General features: G+C 36.3%; 1 protein-coding gene across 3 annotated transcripts in view; it reads right to left on the reverse strand.

Moving 5' to 3' along the window:
• Positions 1 to 204: 204 nt before the first annotated feature.
• LRPPRC (leucine rich pentatricopeptide repeat containing) overlaps positions 205 to 20730 on the reverse strand; it is an 87035-nt gene continuing 66509 nt past the window's right edge. For all 3 annotated transcript variants that reach the window (XM_059841175.1, XM_059841177.1, XM_059841176.1), the window contains exons 30-38: positions 18751 to 18874; positions 14986 to 15074; positions 11533 to 11737; positions 9384 to 9523; positions 9106 to 9221; positions 6312 to 6386; positions 4682 to 4766; positions 1961 to 2103; positions 205 to 673 (exon numbers count right to left, since the gene is read on the reverse strand). In XM_059841175.1, coding sequence (XP_059697158.1) covers positions 617 to 673; positions 1961 to 2103; positions 4682 to 4766; positions 6312 to 6386; positions 9106 to 9221; positions 9384 to 9523; positions 11533 to 11737; positions 14986 to 15074; positions 18751 to 18874 — 1034 coding nt within the window. In that variant the 3' untranslated portion in view covers positions 205 to 616. The remainder of the gene's footprint in view (positions 674 to 1960; positions 2104 to 4681; positions 4767 to 6311; positions 6387 to 9105; positions 9222 to 9383; positions 9524 to 11532; positions 11738 to 14985; positions 15075 to 18750; positions 18875 to 20730) is intronic.

Genomic DNA, 20730 nt, shown 5'->3' on the forward strand with positions numbered 1-20730 from the left:
GAAAAGGTATTGTTTTGTTTAAAGGGCATGTTTTCATGGATATGGAGTTCTTGTATCCATAAAATTAACTGGACTAAGTTATGAGAATGAAATGCTATATGACTACAACACACAAGGCTAGTACAAAAGGTGAAAGTATCTTGTCTTTACATATAATATCCAACACCCTACCAAGATGCTTAACACAATAAAGGACAATTAAGAGAAAACTTAAAAAATAAGTTTATTTTCTGTGTAGATACAGCTGAATCCTGAAGATGTGTTCTGCACCCTTGTATTTTCACCCCAAAGTACAGTGACCAGGCAAAGAACAAGGACAAGACAGTCTCTAGCAACTTTCTTGATATACATATATCTGGCAAATCAACAGGGGCAAAAAAACCAGCTGAGTTTACAGCAGATCATACATCAAAATGGAAATATTTCAGAGGGCTGCACCTTGATTAGCAATTTTAACAGCATTTCCATTAAAAAATGTTTCTATCAACTGCAGTTACGGAAAATGATGCTAATCACAGATTTAAATTAAAAATTACACATAACATGCTTTTTAAAGTTTTTATTGAATGTAGTATTTAAACAATTTCATAAACAACTAAATCATAAAACTGTCTGTTCATGATGCTGCCGATCTTCTATTCCTCCATTTTTCCACATAGAACTTGAGAGGCTCCTATAAACAGAGTGGAATAAACAAGTTCAACCTTGTTTCAACTGAGAAGTTACTAATTCTGAACAAAGTCTTACGTCCTGACAAAATCTATTATTCTCTGTCATGCAAAACTAGATCTGTACTGAAGTCTGTATAATTAGGAGAAATACCAGAGAGAGTGAATAAAAGGAAAAGGAAAACCTTGCCAAAAATGCATAATGAAGCTTCTATTACTAAATGCAATAATATAATCAATTTCATTTTTAAAATGAAAATACTTTTTAACTTCAATCTGCAATTGTGTCAAAAAAATTGAAACGTTTTTAAAGACCAGCTGCATTAGAGAAAAATTGAACAGGGAAATGAATCATCCCAGTGACTTGGAAAAAACACTCTTATTTTCACTAGCTACAAATAACAAACAGACATTCTATGTTTTAAATTTACAGTCCAAATAAAAATTCAGATTATAAACTATGTAAAGCTGCAGAAAAAACCCACCATAGTCATTAAAAGGCTAGACTAAATATTTGGCGCCAAAATTTTCTCCAATTCTTTCCAAATTAGAAAAGAAAAATCACATTTATCATGAAGCAATATAGAGAAACAGTATATAGCCAGTGTTTACAGAACACTTTTTTAGAATATAAAAAGTGGTGAGAAAATTACAAAAAAAAGTTTGCTTAGAGAATGGAAAATAGAATGTCTCCAAAATCTGCTTAGCAAAAATGGTACTAGGAGACTATTAGTCAAAGGAATGATGCAGAACTATTTGCAATCTTCACAGATTTAATATCATGCTGTTTGTCACCCTCAAGTAACATGTATCTGCACAGTTGCATAGGTACGTTGGCAGGGCAGCTAGAAGCAAAGCTGCAACAGAAAAATAATTCCTACAGTTCTAAAATTCCATCCTACTAGTTCAGCAACTTATACTAGACACAAAACACTAATTAATGAAAACTAGAAGCCATTAATTGTTACTGAAGCACACATTCTACACGCCTTTTCAAGTCCAATTGCTTAGAAAAATGCCCCAAGGAGATTTGATAAAGGTACACCTGTAGATGAGTGCCTGATAAGAAGGAGGTAGTTTAAATATCATAAGCCCCAAGGGGCTTTATTTCCTCGAGTCAAATCCAATGCAAGATTACCACAGCTCCCACAACACCCAAGACTTCACACATTACCTCCTTTGAGGAGTCTCTGCAGAGACCTAGTCCCTATGTAATTATTCATGCACTTTGTTTTATTAATATTGAACAAACACAAGTCTGCAGCTCTATTTCTTAATTAGGAAATACTCACAGGGGGTTCAGTGAAAGGGACAGGCTCTCCTACTTTCTTCAGAAAAGTTGCTAAAGATTTCAAAGCGATCTCATGCAGCTCTATATTCTTCGCTTTTGCTTTCTCATACGTAGCCTTTACAGAAGCAACATCCCCATCCAATTCTGAGGAAAAAAACAGAACCCAAAAAATCTCAGTGGTTACTTGTTTCTCTTTCCACCTGTTTTCACTCATGCTTAACCATCAACTGCTGCTCAGACATTTGCTTGAGATGCATTGGGATGAAACTGAAACGACCCCTGACAGTTTCACTGCTGTCCCCAGGGTCCTAGAAGCAGTACAACAGTTCCTGGCACCTTGTAAACATCAAGGAAGCCATCATGTCCAGTTAAATTCATTCTGTTGCCTAGGAGGGAGATCACAAACACCTGCATTATGGGAGCTGTCTCGGGTTTTACTTGTTCACATTTGGAAACATCACCTTCGCAACCACAGGAGCTATAAAAGCAATGGTTCATAAAGGAAAAAAAAGCTTTGTGCAGAAATGGATAGCCTGTGTCCCTTTCTCATGAGAAAAAGCTTCCCACTCACATCTGGCAAGTGGCTGAGCTCCTTTTTTAATGTGGGAGGCTACTGCAAAAACTGCAGGAAATGACAGCTTAATGAAAGCATAGAAATCGTTAACTTTCTACAACTTTAAAATAGATTTATTGTATGGGAAACACCAACAAAAAGAGGTAATACTTAGATTGCATTTAATGGACCACGCAATCGTGATTTTACATATTTCTTTTTTCTAAAAGGTATACAGCAAAGGATTGTGCATCTCACCAGACTGAAGGAAAGCTAGCCCTGGCAGTGGATCTCATCTCAGCACAAGGACAGGAGTAAAGGTCCTTTTATTTGTTCCACCATGGATGCCTGACAGATGATCAAACTTCTTTCACCTGTGATCTATGTTCTACTATATCTTTGTTAAACACAATTATAATTTTATTTGCCCATTTTTTTTTGTTAATTACAAACAGTAACCAACTGTGGTAATAACAGCCCTCTGCTATGTTTCATAGCATTTTCTAATTAAAAATAACAATGGCCTGAAAGGAGAATAATTTCTTCACGCAAAAATTATGCTAATACAGGGTTGGATTTGGTGCAAAACAAGAAACCATGTTTGAAAGCTTACGACTATCTTTAAAATTAAAAAAACCCACCAACTTTGATTTAAAAGATCTTATTTGTACCCCTTGTGGCTAGAGCACAATCTAAGCCTTCTCATTTTCAGTTGTGCTAAATATTTTGCTGATGATCCCTTTAACAGTCATATCAATCAATGTCTTGTACAGGTAAGACACTTGCACAGAATAACCTGGGAACAGCTTTTAAAACTCTTCATGCTGGTACTGAGTGTCTCCTCTAGAACCTGCTAGGAGCCAGGTATATCTCTGCCTGAAGAGAGTACAGCAAGCATCTGTTCATACAGAGTGTAGCTTCTCATGTTCAGTACACTCTAACCACTATTGTAGGGATAGTAGGGCAAGTGATTGATTCTCTGCAATCTCTTTATGGAACTGCTATACCATGATGTAGTTAGGAAGGATAGTGAGAAGCTTAGTTCACTTACAGAATTTTTACTAAAGCAAAGCAGCAGAGGACTAATGACAGCATAAAGCAGCAAGTACAGTGCTGGTGACAAAAGGGCAACTTTTTGTTTTATAAAAACAGGTTAAAAACCTTACCCTGCTGTGAACCTGAAACTATCTGTTACAGGGCAAAACAATTTTGGTAGCGATTGCTCTTTGCAATGTTACTAGGCAAGCAAATTTTCTAAGTTAGATAACACATCACAGCACTTCTACAACTTGATTCAAATAAGTAAGTTTGTATTCCTTTAACATCGTATCTTGGATTTGTGTTTGAAGTGTTTTACCTAATTATTCCTATTCATCTCCTCTGTGATAGACTGGTGCACAAAGGCTCCTGTCCTTGTTCTTTTTTGCTTGTAACAGGTGTGAAAAGGATTTACTCCCTGTTATAAAACTGAAGGACAGTATCAGAGTACACAAGGCAAAGGACTCTAGAGCACAAAGATGCAGGCTTCCAATTGAGTGTTGCCATAGGAGCTGTATGTCCTGGTTTTCCAAGAGTGAGTCTTGCAAATAAACATACATAAACAAAAAACTTGACTTTTTTAGAGGTGCTGACTTCTGACTTCAGCTATAAAGGGAACTGATAAGTACTTCAACTATTTATGTGAATTCAAATGCAGACATCTGGAATATTAACTTTGGCTGCATTACAAGATGTATAAATAATTTACACTAAGAATATTAAGATCGTTTCACATTACTGACAGAACAAATCACTTATGATTTTGAAACATATACAAACATAAAAGGAATCAATATTACTACATGCTTTGGGGGGAAAAAAGCTAAATTCATTTTAAAAGCCATTCATTTCTACAGCATTTTCCCCATGGGTTAGGCTGGATTCTTTCTTATTCCATGAAGCCTCTATTTAAGGTTCTAAGTAAAGGATTCACAGCTTGTGTCAGCTGGTTGCTCCTTCATCCTAACAGCCAGGACAGCACACAGACCCAACAGACTGAGACAAGAAAAACCTCAGATAAGCCTTGCACCTCTTTATGACTCAAACTGTAAAGCAAGTAAGGGCTTGCATGACCTTTCTGAATGTCTCCAGAGTTCTCAGTAAAACACTGTTCCAAGGAGCATCGCTTACCATAACATCTCAAGAGGTACCGGTACACCACTGCTGGATCGAGATGCTCAGGAATCAGTTCTAGAAGCACCTCAATCCTCTTTGCCTGTGAGATTTAATGCACACACAAAAAACCCCCATGAATTTGAAATCTTAAAGAACAAAATAAAGTCACCAAATTCAGAACAGTGATTGCACATTTTTTAAGTGAAACTGTACTGGTAACAAAGAATAGACTGTGTGACTCAAAGCATATACAATAATTCCCTTCCCAACATTTTGCAGATATGAAACAGTAAAAGAAATTAGGCACAAAATGCAATTAATGTAATAAGGGTCTAAAATCCATTCTCAGGAATCCTAAACATTAGTGTCTTTTTTTTTTTCAAGTAGACAATTAATGTATCAATAAGAACATGGCAGGATTACAACCAATTTAGGAAAACTACAAAACACTCAGCATCCTTCAATGGCCCAGAGGTCAATGGCAGCTGTGATCAATGCTTAAAAGGAATCAGATCACTAACTGATGTGCTTAAATTTGGAACCTACTCACCTCAGCCTCCAACAGCAGTTTCAAAAATTCTTAGGTTTTAAATTAAAAGCAGTTTATTGAAATTAAGAACATCTTTATCACACACTACCAACTTTGATGTGTTAGTAAAATTTCAGCTTGATGAGCTGGGAGACTTACACGTTTTTAGTTCCTTCTTAAGGACAACAAACAATAGTGTTTATCGCATTATATTTATCATCATCCCTTCAACAGAAGAACTTAAAATCTACTAGTATTTAATGGCAATTTCCACAAAACGCAAATGTGCATTTGGCTCATTTGAAAAAAAAAATATTCTAGTTTGTGTGTTAGATGTCTCCTGATGCTGCTCCTCTATGAAAGAGAAATCCAAATGGTTTTGCTTGGGTGTGTATTTCAGGGTTTTTTTGGTTGTTGTTCAATGCTGGGCTTGAGATGTGGGGGTTGTTTGATTTTTTTAGTGTGTTCTAAGGTTTTTTTGTGTGGGTTGGAGTTTCTTTCTTGGCCTTTGGATTTGTGTTTTATTTGTTTTGGGGTTATTTTGTTTACTTTAAGGGGGCAATAGGAGGAGGAAGGGATAGGAGTAGAGCAAGCACATAAACAGAGCATTTAAAATATTACAGGGAATGAGGACAAAGCCAGGAATCTAAATAGATGCTCCAACTAGATACATGTCCAAACCACCATAACAAGTAATATGAAATGTGTCTTTTAATGTAAACACAGAGGCATTTTATCATCAGGGAGAGGCTGAGGTTTTAACTTGCATTTGTATTTGTACAATGTAGCCAATAAAATAAGGTCTTTCAGGTTGTGATACTGAGCTGGATAATGCAGTAAAACATTCTAAGCACAGTGTTTGTAGGATGTACAGTATAACATGGAAAATGCAGAAAATAACCAGAACAATAGAAAAATACTAAGTACACCCTCCTTTCCATCATGCTCCATAATGTAAACTGTTCTTTAAAAATAACCAGCTCTGCAAATTAACCTCCCCCCTCCCCAAGAAACCCAGTAAAGCTGTCAAATGTGAAGTTCTAAACACTTCAACAAAGGTTGATGAAACAGTATTTTGTGACATATGAAATTGTATACATGAAAAAAATATTGTACCTGTCCAGGTTGAGAGGCTGATCTAGCCATAAAACGCCCCAAAGTTCTCTTCTCCTGAACTATTGCACCCCACCTCTGAAGACAAAGAAATGATTAATGTAGCAGACATGAGTAGGTTACTGCTAAACAAAATTACTGAGGTGAAAATTTCCAATTACAGATGCTTAAAACAATATACCAACATTTTACCAATTTACAAGGTAAATAATTGAGCATTAGGTTGACAAGAAAATAAAAAAACCAACCACAAACCAAGTTCATTTAATGCACCTCATTGGTAAACATTTTTTAAATGGTAGGGATAAAGTTTGTTTAAAACAACAGGGGAAAGAATTAAACTAATACTTCAAATATACCACAAAAAAGAGGTTTAGGACTGCAAAAGAATGAAAAAGAGAAACACTATTCCTCTCCAATTATACTGCCAAGCATTCACAAGTGAGCTAGGGATCATAAGGTTAATTATACATTTAATAAGGTGTCAGGGAGATAACTGCTCGTTTCTTTATAAAAATTAAAATGTACAAAGCAAGTTCTCTTTAAAGTATAATTACCTACACTTATGCATACAAAGGACTGATTTCAATCTCTCTATTTTATAAAAGGCTTCAACTGCAATAGACAGGGTTTGAGAAAGAGAAGTTGAACTTAAAAAAGTTTGAGACAGACCAGATAAAAATCAAAAATCGATCTTACTTTAGAAACAAGGAGAAAATAAAATATACAAGACAATATTAAGTCTATGTTCCTCAAAGATGTCACTCTTAGAACTCTTAAAAATGCAGAGTGTGGTTTTTTTATCAGCTGTATGATATCAGTACCAAAAAGCACAGGAAAAAGAGAATATTGTGCATATGAAAACACAGACCATGATTTTTGTACATTCAACTAGTATTGCAGACATATGCAAACAAGAAAATTTGGATTATGCCATGATGAGTATTCTGTTTAAATAATATGGTTTACAAGCTCCTTAAGGTCCAGGTGAAAAGGTGTGAAGGTTCCTCCCTTTAGGCAAACAGACAAGAAGTAGCTTTATGGTGCTAAACAGGGGCAAAGCACTGATGAAAGAAACTTGCAATATTTTATTACCAGTTCTAGCCATTCTCACCTACTGCCAGTAACTGCTCTGAGAAGAAAGAGTCTAGTTTGAGAAACGTTATCCACAGCTCCCTTTCACGCTGAAATATCAAATCCCTTCTGACTCTCATCAGTAAAAGCATTCTCCCTCCAGACATTAGCAGACACCGCAGCTGCTTCATAAACTTTTAAATAGACTCTCAGATGCACTTCTGAAAGCAAGAAGTCTCCATGTATATACTAATATTTTAGATTGTTGTTTACTTTCCAAAATATAACAATGGAGAGTGATTATTCCTATCCTCCAGCTGGTGGATTCCTATTAGTGGAATACTTGATCCACATAGCAGTCACAAATGTTTAACACAGCTCAAAGTTTTTCCTGAGCCATAAAATCCCCTATTTTTCTCCTAGGCACAGAAGTTCCAACTCAAGCTTACCTGTATATATCCACTTATAACAAGGTATTTTTAAATTGTCCATTAAGACACAATGTACACAAGGTATGCTATAGAGCCATTAATTTAATTCTAACAGTTGGATGCTCTTGTAACAAGTTTCAGGAATATATACATGGATATTACTCCATGTTCTGGAAAATTTCAGGAATACTATCATTTTACTTCACAAAAGGAAAAAAAGGACCCAATTTTCATTTACTCATTCCATGTCAATCAAAGAGCAATCAACAAATCAGGAAGAGTGGAATAACTTGAGAATTTTTTGCATTTTGATGTTTCAAGCTATACAGCAAGAGGGTTTTATGGCAAAACTGTAGTCTTCATTTCATTTAATATTCAGATGACCAGTTAGGCAAAGCCCTACACAAAATAAGGGAATTACAAGTAATACACCACTCTCTGCACCAGAAGTAACTGAAAGCTTTGTTGGTAGTGTCTTGGAATATAATAAAATATGCCATGGATGAAGCAGAGCTTTTTCTTTAAGAGTTTAAAATACTTTGGAACTGGTAAATGAGTAGCATGCAGTATCAGGAGATGGTAAGAGGCCTTGATTTGAGGCAGGAGCCTATGCACACATCAGTCTGACTGCTGGACTGTCTCCTGCTTGGATGAGCCTCCTGACAGAGCCTGTTTCCAGCACCCACAGCTCATCCCATCTCCTGCTTGGCTTGTCTTTAGCTCTGCACAAATGGCACAAATGCAGCTGTCTCAATTCCTAACTCAGCTGAGACTGTGACCCAGAGACCAACCTTTGGGTTTTGATGCATCTGTGACAGTCAAACAGAAAGCAAATTCAGCTCTTAATAAACCCTGAATACAATATATACAATATTACAGCCAAGTGAAGTAAAGTCCACGACAAGCCTGCTTCTGTTTTGCAAACCGTGCAGCTGTAAGATATCATGTTTACAGCACTTAAGAAATTAGGTGAGAAGTTGCAAGGAAATGGTTTGCAAGAAACAACTGACATCTAACAAAGAACTTGGAGAAAAATATTTGCAATATACAAATACTTCCTTTATTTCCTTCATGTTACTGGAAGACAAAAAATGCCCCTGACTGGCACACACTGCTGCTCTCAGTACTAGAGCACGAGCCCATGGTTTAGTCTAAAGTGTGCACTGCTACTCACACTGTAATTCAAATGCATCCCAGCAGCAGCCTATGCTGCACAACATCTCTTTCTGACAATTTCTCAGTTAACCTCTGAAGAGCTCTAAGCATTTCTGTACCTCTTGTTATGTCATTACCTGTATCAACGATCTGGCATCATCCACTCTGTCTGCAGTGATATACTGAAGGAAAAGATCTGTGACAGGTCTGTACATTCCACACTGACTGGCCACTCGTTCTGCCATCGCACCAACTGCAAAATGATGGGTACAGGAGGAAAATCTTTGATTGAAAAGCTGCTTCTGTAAACTTCACAGGCATGATTTATGCTGACTGAGCAGGTTTTATGTGTAATAGCTCTTTCATAACACCTCTGTCGAGTCAGAATATTTAAATATCATTGCAATTAACTTACATTTTTCCAAAGCTGGTTCTAATCCTTCCTCAGACACCTTTCTTAACAAATAGGAAATACTTCTGACAGCTTGATCAGGATTCTGTGCACCAGAGATAAGCAGAGGCTCAAGGTATTTCACAGCAGCATCAAGGTCATTGCTAGGAGAAGAGATTGAACTGGCTCAGTTTCTGAAATCAAGATTTCTAAACCTAAAGAAGCAATTACAATGAAGTTTTTGTTTTCTACATCAAGCTTGTATTTACCAGAAATGGCTGATGAAAAAACATTGACCAAAAAAATTTTATTCACTCAGATATTGTAAAAGTGAAACAATTTATGACTGAATGAATAAATCAGTTATCAAATAAATAATTTTTAATGGCCTTTGACCTGTACAAAGTTTATGTATTTTGGACACACTTTTTTCCTCATTAAGAAAGAAGAGTTCAGCTTGCTGCTTTAGGAAAATGCACCTTGCAAATCTAGAAGACAAAATCTAAACATTAACAGAGAGTACCTGAATAATTAATGCATGCAACTTAAGTATTTTTATGCAATGTAATTAATTATTTACCTGATTTCTCCCATGCCTGCCCTTTTGGATGCAAAAGACAATACTAAATGTCATTTGGTCATTATATCTTTATGCTTTTAATCTTAAGGCTTAAATATAGTAAATGCTAATAAAATAACACATGAAGTATTCACCTAAGTGCAAACTCTACTTCCAGCATTCTAAAAAGTTCAAATGACAACATCTCTTACCAGTCCACTCTAAAACCTAATTAAATTGAAAAAGAAAACTGAGCACAACGAATGCGTTTAAGTGAAGCAGCAATGCAGCACATGTGAAAGCTATGAAAAATGCTTTGAAAACTGAGTCAGAAACACGGAACTACCAATAAATGAACATTGTTCCGGACACATCTGTAAGAATCTGTTTTTCAGAGTTATAAAGGTGGAGACTTCAAGACTTACACTGTTCAGTCTTTTCATACATCAAGTTAGTGTGAAAAGTTGATGCTCTACCCACATGCAACAATTTCTTTATTTATTTATACTTGTCACCAATCTCCAACTTAAGAGCACAGCCTGAATTTGCAACACTTTTATGACACGGAAATGCAGGAAAATAAGCAGCTTATAACACAAATAATGAAGTGTCTCTCCCATCTGAAGCATTTCATTTACATTCAAGTCCATGCACTAGAACTGTGTGCCAAGGACCACTGATCTGCTCCCTGTGGCCTGGCATGCCTGAGGCAACCAGGAATCTGTTATGTACTACAGAGTTCCACAGCTTCCCTGCCAAGTCAGGCACAGGAGGTCCACCCACCAAAACTAGTTTGAAATGAAACAATATGTAGGATTCCTGAAGACCGATTCCTGCAAAGTATATTGGAGAAGATGACTTTGCCCTCTCTCCTCCAGGTGCTTCCTCATGCAGTTTTACACAAAGGATAAACCAGCACAGTACCAATGTACCAACTAAACCAGAAATGCACACAGAGCACAATACTGAACAAACAGCTGAATCACAGGATACTAGGAAGTGTGGGGATAACTATGATAACTAAACTGTGGCCTAAAGCATCAGCCAAGCTTTCTTAGTTCTTACCAAAAAAAAAAAAAACAAAAAAAAAAACACCAAACCAAAAAAACCCAAGGAAAGACCTCACTCCACAGATAGACATCCGGCTTACACATTTTGAAGGTAAAAACAAGAATACATTGCCATTTCAACTGCTGGAACAGGTAGTAGATTTTTGTTTCCAAACAACAACAACAACAACAACAAAATATATTTAATATATATTTATATAATCTCTGGGTGCTATGTTTGATGAAGTAATTCCATTTTACCTTCAGATTTCATACAGCTTTTGATGTAACACCAAGGAGACACTTTACATGCACACTGGAACAAAGGTATCAAAGCTAAATTACAAAAAAGACCTCAATGCTTCACAGTTATTATACCTGTATTTCATTAAATTTTCAACCCCAAATTTGTTCTGTATACCAGAACAGAACTGTACAGTATACTCAACTAGAATTTTAACATCTGGGACACTGTAAAAATGGAAACTGAATGAAATGGATAATGCAAGAGATTTCCCAGCACATTGCAGAAAAGAATGAAATGCACAGTTCTAGAAATACTTACCTTTTTGTATGAGCCAATGCAATTGCATTAGGCATTAGTGAGTCAGGTAAGCGAATTGATTTTGTGACGTCTCCCAGGATGTTTTCAAGTACTTGCAGGTTCTTTACATCTCCTTTTTCTGCCAGGGCCTGAATGAGAGCAGTAACTGCTGGTCTAGTAGGCAACATGCCACTGTCAAGCATTCCTTTTAAAACAGCCAAGGCATCTAACAATGGTAAAGAAATAAGGGAAACAGAAATCAGACTTTGGTTCAGAAAGCACCATGCTGCTGGTATCATTAATCCTATCTATTTAAAGTACAGAAAAAAATGTCTTTAAGCCCTACAATCACTGGAGTGAATTCTAACTTGAATGCATATACACAAATAAAAACTTTCAACAATAATTTAGGTTGAAAGGCTTTAATATCTCATAATAAGAAGTATTAAGCTACTTTCAACTTTGAAATAATTTGTTTGTAACCAGCTTGAGGAAAGCAGGTGTGTCATAAATATCCTCTCCTATGATTTTGAAGTCCTGACTCTTTTCACTCCCCAAACCACAATCAATTTCCTTTTCTAAAAACCAAAAATGTTGCATATTTAAGAATAAATATAGCCTAAAAAATGTAGTTCATTATAGAAACTGATGAATTATAATATTGAGATTTCTCTTTTTAAGTGTGCATGAAAGCTCTGTTTCCCAAAATTTAATTTTTAAATAGAATTATGGGATACAAGTTTCCTTGCAAGAACAAAAACCAAGAACTCAACTCTTACCTCAGAAACTCCTAAGATTACAGCAATTACATGTTAAAAACACACAAGGTCAATCTCCTGTCCATCTGCCACAAATTCCCCAAACCCACAGCTGATGAAGTCCCCCTCATTGCTCCAAGCAGAATTCTTGTCAATTTATGTTATCCATGAGCAAACACACAGAGAAAGACATGCCCCTCTGGTAAAAATCTCTTATTCCTTACCAGCACAGGCAGGATTAATCACAGATGATAATTATAATAGCAAGGGATAACACTCCTAGCATAATATACACCCACATGAACTCCACAGCATTGCCATTCCAATTCAATATGCAGGTACTGCAGAAACCAAGTGTTACCCTTTATATGAGAGGAAGCAAAAAACATCCTGCATGCCTAGGCTTCCTTCACAGGAAGTTTTTTTCTGCCCCACATTCTTATTTTTAGGGAAAAAAAAGGAGCAATACATGGTGGCGGGGGGGGGGGGGGGGGGGGCAAGATTCACAACATTTAAAAAGCAATCTCAGAACACATGCCAAGTTCAAATTCTCTCCTAACTAGGTGTGGACCTTCTCCTAGCACAGAGTGCAACCAGCCTTCTCAAGAACAAGGACAGAGAAAGATTTGAAAGCTGCATTATGTGCAGAACTACTGCAACAAGTAAGGTACTAGTAGCATAGTGGGAAATTCTGCCGGTAACTATATGTGAAAACCAACCATGCATCTTTCTAAATAAACTCCTATAAACTCTGCAAATTTCCTAACACGAAACTCAAGTTCTGACTCTTTAAAGTAACCTGGTTTTTACCAAGTTCTTGCTACAAGATATCAGAGCTTTTAGGAATACACTTAGGGGCCTTCATAAAACCTTTTAACTGTACCACATTACACAGCAAAGAATGCTGATGAACTAAATGAGGTATGTAAGTGGTAAAGCAAGCAGGTTTTACACAAGTGAAAGCCATCACAGGATGTAGGTCGGATGTAGCTCACCACCAAAAGACTACAAAAACCCCATGCCAAAAAATATTTTGGATAATCTATGAGCCTTAGAAAATTACCTGTATTGCTGAAATACTTAGTAGCTTGCATTTTCAAGGCTTCACTTAGACAAAGACAAGTAGTATATCTCAAAAGAGAAACAAGGATTAAGTGTGACAATTCAATAAAATTGTCAGATAAAACTTGTTCAATGCACAGATATATGAAAATATAATTTTGCAAAGTAATGTAATTCCACAAGCTTGAGAAACTTTGCATTGTGCAAAAAGTGAGATTTTTTTAGAGTATGACAAGGAAGAGAGTTGATGAAACAGGATTTAGTATGCTAGATAAAAAACCCCAGTGCAAGAGACTAGCAGGATATAGAAACATCACTGATGTTCTGAAGAAGGAAGACGTTTGGTGTGCAATATTCAGGAAGAACTGGTAAAATTTATGGCATATTAGAGAAGAAAGCAGAGAAAATTTATTAGAATAAAATCAGACAGGAAAGTCAGGTGAAAAATCAGGCCTTGAAAGCAGAAAAAAACGATCTGCCAAGAGCTAAAGAACCAATAGCATTCATCACAAATACTTCAGTGGATGACACCTGCCAATGACATGAAACTGGAGACTGATTGAGGAAGAAGACAGGTTTATCAGCCACAGGAAACAAAAAGTACAAGTGAGAAGATGTTCCTAAATGCTCATCTAGAGTATTTTAATGTAGCTGGTTACATAGGTATGGGTTACTAATACAGCCATGCATGATGGAATGAAATAAAATGTCATGATGGTAGAATCAAAAGTGGATTTTCTGGTAGGCCTTATAAACTCAACTCAAATAATACACTGAATTTGTACATAGCTGCTTTAATGCCTAAAGGTACTGACAAAAATATCTATCAACACTGTACTTAGACTTGCATGGAGATAAAAGACATTGCCCTGCATGTACAACTTCCTGCATGCAGAGTTTTCCTCTCTCACAAGACTTCTACTGCCCAACTAAATAAGTAGGACATAACACTGTGGAGCTGATCTCTAGGCTGCAAAGCAGCCAATGCTGAGGACTAAAATAAAGCAACTGCAAACTTTATGCACCATCTTGTTGGGTACCCTTACGTACTCTTCAGCCATCGTTTTCTTCACTATCATCATTGTTACATTAAAAAGAAAACCAGAGTATTTTGTTACTGTTGGTATTGAGAACTATTAAAAAGTATTTGATTAAGTTTTTAAATCAATATTATAATCATTTAGTTCACAATCATACACATTTAACAGTCAATTTAACTCATCTGGTATCTCACACAACCAACACAATATGCAAGAAACAACTGCTGGGAATTGTTTCAGATGCTCTAAAGTATGTTAATTTCCAAAGCAAAATGACTTGTGCTGTGAATTTTAACGCACTTGAAAGCCTGTACTTTCTCTCGTTCTGGAGCACAAATTTTGCATGTCTGAAGAGCTGTGATTCATCTTAAGAAAACCCATCTTGTGTTAAATGGAATGGAAACTGGACTAAGTGGTCAAATGACAAGTACATTCATATTCAAGCTGTATTATAAATGCATGTACAGTAATTTACGTCTCTCAGCTACCACAAAAGGCTCTTGATAAGCAGGTAATTTGCTAAATGGACTCCTTTATCCAAGTATTCGAAGGGCGTTACAAGAAAAATCTGCAGAGGCATTAATGTGACGTAAAGGTCAAGCATTGTGACATACCTTTCAAATAATCCCGCCTAACTTGCGATATGATGAGGAGGCTGCTGGCAGCACTGTTCAGTGTGAAGCCCTTGATGTGGGTCTCAGCACTAAAAGAAGCAGACATTTAGAAAGGAATTACTGACATGCTTCTGATACGATAATAAATGGTTGAGCACCAAGGTGAAATTATAAAAACTACTGTTCGTATGTTAAAAATATTGCTGCAAAATATCGACCTGGAGACAGCTTTTGTGTTATCCTGTCAATGGTTATAGAAGGATAATTTTTTTTTGCATTCTGACAGATGACAAAGTTGGAAGTGAGCAACAAAAGAAACAAAGTACAAGATTTTTTTTAAACAATCGGTTCAGATTCTTGAATGCTGACATATTAGATGACTAAAATAACTGCATGCCCTGCATTGTTCTGTTGTATCCTAAGCTGGATACTTTTTCTTCTTTTTTCAATAGTCACCATAATTATAAAATATAAAACTATTCTTTCAGCAATAAAAATGAAACATTTATTTTCAGCACTGTATATTTTAAACATAAACTAAAGCATATTATGAACTAACACCATATCATTTGGTTGATTAATTTTCAAATTTCTGTCATCTAGATGTATACAGGTTTTAAAGCGAACATCCTACATTTGCTGCCTTAGCCACATTAAAATGGTATTTCGCTTATCAATTCCTTGTCTCCTGTAATACAAAACTTCATGTAAGTAGAGCAAAGACAGCCTTTACTTTAGTAACCCTGCTAAAGCTTTTCTAACACTCAGGAAATTAGTCAAGAGAGACTAACCAGCAATCACATCGGTCTTGTACTATAAAATGTTCCTGCTCCTAAATGACATATAGCCAAGCCCCATTTTTAATATATAAGGATAACTTTACAAATGTTCATTTCTAGATTACAAAATCTCTACAGAGCAAAGGGGGGCATTGCCATTTACCATATCAGCAATCAAGATAAACCTCACTGATCATCTTGTGGCAAACAACTGAGCAGCCTACCTACTTGAACTTAGGGGCTGAGCGGATTGGGAGGTAAGCAGGGTCATTGCTAAATTATTCTCCTCAATCCCAAGAAAATCCTTCACATTGCACACAATATGACTATCCTCTCAGTCACTTTCAGCCTCCCAGGCTCACAAATGCAGTCAGTGGACTCGGGATTTTCTTCCTCTCCCAACCAATCCCCTTAATCCCTGCCTAAGCACCCACTGCTCAGTTCCGCCTTTTTTTTTTCCCTTTGTCCCATCTGTCAAAGCCCTTAAGTCAACAATTCATGCATGAGACTGTAAATTACATATAACAAAGGATTTACTTTCTCCAATCTTCCAATCTTTAGTGTGATTAAATAGATGTTAGCTACTATTACAGAACTAATCCATCATTCCAATACTCCTAAATTTCTATTTAAAACTTCTTGGACTAAATGCAGTAAATATTCCTCAAAACAGTTCTAGAATGTGAAAGCAACTACTCTTGGGTTGACCAACAGATCAGTAATGTTCTGGGATGTCTGGTGCTTGTTTCTTTCAAAGGCAGTGTAGGAGTGCTATTTACTTCTCCCACATCACTTTCTCATGGAAGTTTTTCAATTCAGGTAACAGAGGGACATTTTGAATTTACTGGATGTTTTATAATTATTTAAAAAGCAGTTATTTTGTGGCCTATGCTAATGTGCATAGTAAGACTATTTACATATTATTTACCTTTCAAATTTGGCTTCAAACAGTAAAACGAGTAATTTGAATCTAACCTAAGGTAGCTTTCCTGTATTTTATGAAAATATTAGGAGCTGCACAAGTTTCAGACCACCACACACATTTAGGCTTTGTAGGAGTAATCTCTTTAGTATGAGGCTGGAAAAATTCCGAAGCATCCCGAAACGTGCGCTGAACACACAGATTTGTTATTCCTCAATCACAGGCACATACACCATCACTTTCTCTATTTCAGTGGATTACTTAGAACTTAAAAGATTTTAAAAAAGCTTAATATAAAAATAATTTTGTTACTAGAAAAGAAGCCACACAGACCATGAACACAACCCATATGAAGCATTTTCTGTTTTGATGCAACAGTAAGCTGTCAGAAGATTCTCAGGTTGTCATTATTTGGCATTTCTATGCTACAAGGTGGAGTAGGAGAGTTGTGAAAAGCACCAGGGTTAGATCATAGTTGGCTTTGACCAGTAACCAAGAAGGAAATCTCTTATAAAATCGTGTTACTTTACTCCTAAACATCTCAAACTTCAGAGGCTTAACACATCTCCAACCTTTTCAGTCTTTCAAATTATTTTTTCCCCTGAATTTTGAATTTATGTACTACACTTATCTAAACATTTATCTAAAGTGACAATTCTGAATCCTTGAAATACTAGGAACAAACCACTACCTCCTTTCTTCTCTTCCAATCTGCAAATTACTGCTGGAATTATGCACTACTTTGTGCTTCTTCCTTAGAAATTGTGTTTGAGCTGTAGAGCAGGGAAGCAGTGGATCCATGTACAAATCTTCAGTACAATGTTTCAAGCTTCTTCCCTGAAGAACCTTCCAATACATCTTTAGATACTTGAGCATTTTCTCTGAAACAAACTACCTAAATTTTATCAACGTTCTTTGTACTCCATAGAACATTTCCCCTTCATCTTCTATTGGCAAAGATTTATCAGTTACCTGATAAATCAGGGAGATCAATTTGATAAGCTGAATTAGTTTTCCCTTAATATAAGCCATATATCCTGCAGGCACAAACATTACTTATCATAAAGCCCAGTTGCTGAGAGCTATTTGCAATGGGACTATTTGTTCTTCTGAAAGCAGAACTCCAACACTTTCTCAGTGAAAGACATTTCTCCAATCTAAACACTTTTAGAGAAAACATTAAAATAATCAATATCATCTTACACTAGACTGTTCCTGGACATCAGAAACTAAGTTGGCTCTAAAAACTTATAGGTTTTTTTACAGTACATCAGATAATTCACCTACAGGCACTTTCAAATCGACTGTACTCATTCTATTGAGCACACTCGATGACAACCATCAGTCTTGTTTTAGTTGAATAAATTGAAAGACTTAAAACCCTTAAACTTAAATTCTTGTTCTTCTGAACTCTAATTTGACAAGTCACAACACTTTAAAGCCTTTAACCTGACCAGAACACACGTTACAGGCAATTATTAAAGCAAGTGCTGTATCATACAACTCACTAAAGGTTGATTTGATTCCTTTCCTTCTAATAATTCGTGACAGCAGGTTGGATTTATTTCAGAAGTGTAAGAGTTGGATCTAAGGTTTATGGTCATCTCTTAGCCACTGGCATCACAGTCAAATGTACCATTTTGCATTTGGCAGGCAGCCAGCTGCCAGGGAGTGTGGGCAGGGTAAGACAGCAGCAGGGACAGGCATTCAGGGGAAGGCTCACAGGCAGCTAAGTGAAGGAATCTTGTCTGTTTGGATATTGCTCTAAAGAGGAAAAGGCAGACTGCCAGAAGGGTAGACTTTCAACTCTCCTGCCAAGTACATTTGTTCAGATTGTTATTTGAAATGAGTTATTAGCCATACACACTGTCACTCTAGTATCTTTCTAAAAAATGTGGCGTATCGCCCTATGAAACACAGGTGTATTTCTTACCACAGCTCCTAATCACTAGTCATGACCTGTCTTCTCATTAAAAGATAAGGACTCACCTGAAAATGATCCAGAAATTATTTAACCCCTCTATCTAAGCCAATAAAAGTCCCCCAAACAAAGAAGAGCCTTACATGCGTTTCACATCAAGGGCTTCATCAAGACAATTCTGTGTTAACAACGCTTTTATAAGGATGTCACAGGAATGATAACGAGACTCGTCCTTCTCCTGCATTCTACTGAAAATTGTGTAGGCCTCTAAAAAAGAGTAAGAAAGCCAAAAGGAAATGTCATACTGCAAGAACGTTGATCACAGAAAGAAATCACCTATTCACTGAAAAAGGTCCATCTTAAATCTGTGTATCCTTTGCTTACATCTTTAAGGCCAGAGCGGCGGATCACAGCTTGCTCAGAACTGCCTGTATACAAACAATCAACACACACTTCTACAGGATAAAAAGTTTGCTACTGCTCTTCCTTTATATGTGGCTGCTGCTTCAATATCAACATAGCTGGTTAGAAGGGGAAGACTCAGGATTTTTAAAGCAACACCTAATTCTGGGGTATACAGTTACAGTGTCTGGTGCATGATCACAACAGCATTTAACAAATAATATAGGAGGCGATTCCAATATGGGGAGATCAAATTATTTGGCTACGACAAGATTTATACAAAACATACAATTTACAAATATACAGATATTTAGCAAGCAAACTACACTGCATTTGTTTGACTGATTAACAGTTTTATTTCATGCATTCACAATAACTGTCAGTGTATGAAAAGATGTTACCAAAAAGGGGGAAAAAATGATAAGCACAGTTTTCAGTCATTTATTTTTCTGAAACAAGATTATGCAGCTATAAAGATGCAGCCAGAACTGCCATCCACGCTGTAACATATGCTAGAAAGCTGTGTTAAGAACCACAAATGATCTTTTACATCTAAACAGTGATTGCACGTTTCTTTTAATGACTCATAAAGTAATTCCTTTGCTAGTTCAAATCACAGCCACAGTAACCTTTAAAACTTATCAGAAATAGTTGGACTATCACTACAAATTTCACAGCTAAACATGAAGCTTTTTTCTTCTACTTTCAAAGTAAAGATGAAGACAACTCATTTGAATCCTAATGTCATAAGAAGCATTACACTAATTGCACTTAGTACAGTGTGTTATGGAATTTTAATCAAAACTGTTGGTATGCCTTTCAGTTTGCATCTTAAACTTCTTCAGCCAAAAAGTATACACAAAAACCTCCTGAAATGTAGGCACAGAAATGGCTATGCATAGAATTTATTATTTACATCAGACAGACTCCTACACCAAGTTAATAATTAGAATTTCCACAGCCATTCATAGTCTACTTTGTATGCTTGAAACTTTGTTCAATATATATAGGAACAGAGATAAAGGGTAACAGCATCTTAGTAAAAATTAAATTAATTTCTGTGCATTTATATTTCATGTATACAAGACAGTCTGACATTACAAGAGTGATTGCACTGTCAACCAAAAGAGCAATGAGACAGCAACAGGACCACGTAGGAAAGGTCCTGAAATCCTCCAGCACTTTTACTTAGAGGTCTGAAGTTAATTTGGCCTGCAGCAAACTGATGAACTCTCTTACCTGCTCGGATGCTGATCACCAGCATTCATAGTGTTTAAGTTTAAATTGAGTGGGAAGACATTTTTCTTTCCACTGCTCTGAAATCCGAGGTACCAGCAGACCCACAACGACATTCAACAAAAACAATACCCCTCTGACTGGCATAACCTGCTACAAATGCAACCAATGACTTACAAAAACGTAGCTGACTGGTGATAGGTTTGGTCTTTCTGCTCATAAATGTCTGTTTGAATTTATTTTTTTTAATGAAAAAAATTCCTTATGTTTAGAGACTCCTACAAAAGCTCTGCTGTCTTCAGACTGAACTAAGATTTCACCCTGTGTTTAGATATTACTTTTATCAGTTGGGTACAGAAATGGACCTGGCCCCTGGTCAGGATGTCAGGCATACGTTACTAACAATTATCACAGTCCATAACATTTAAGATCTCCTACTACAAAGAAATATATTTAATTTTCAGGTTTTTCTGTAATGACTACTT

The sequence above is a fragment of the Haemorhous mexicanus genome, chromosome 3, assembly GCF_027477595.1.
Source record: "Haemorhous mexicanus isolate bHaeMex1 chromosome 3, bHaeMex1.pri, whole genome shotgun sequence".
In the NCBI taxonomy this organism is placed as follows: domain Eukaryota; kingdom Metazoa; phylum Chordata; class Aves; order Passeriformes; family Fringillidae; genus Haemorhous; species Haemorhous mexicanus.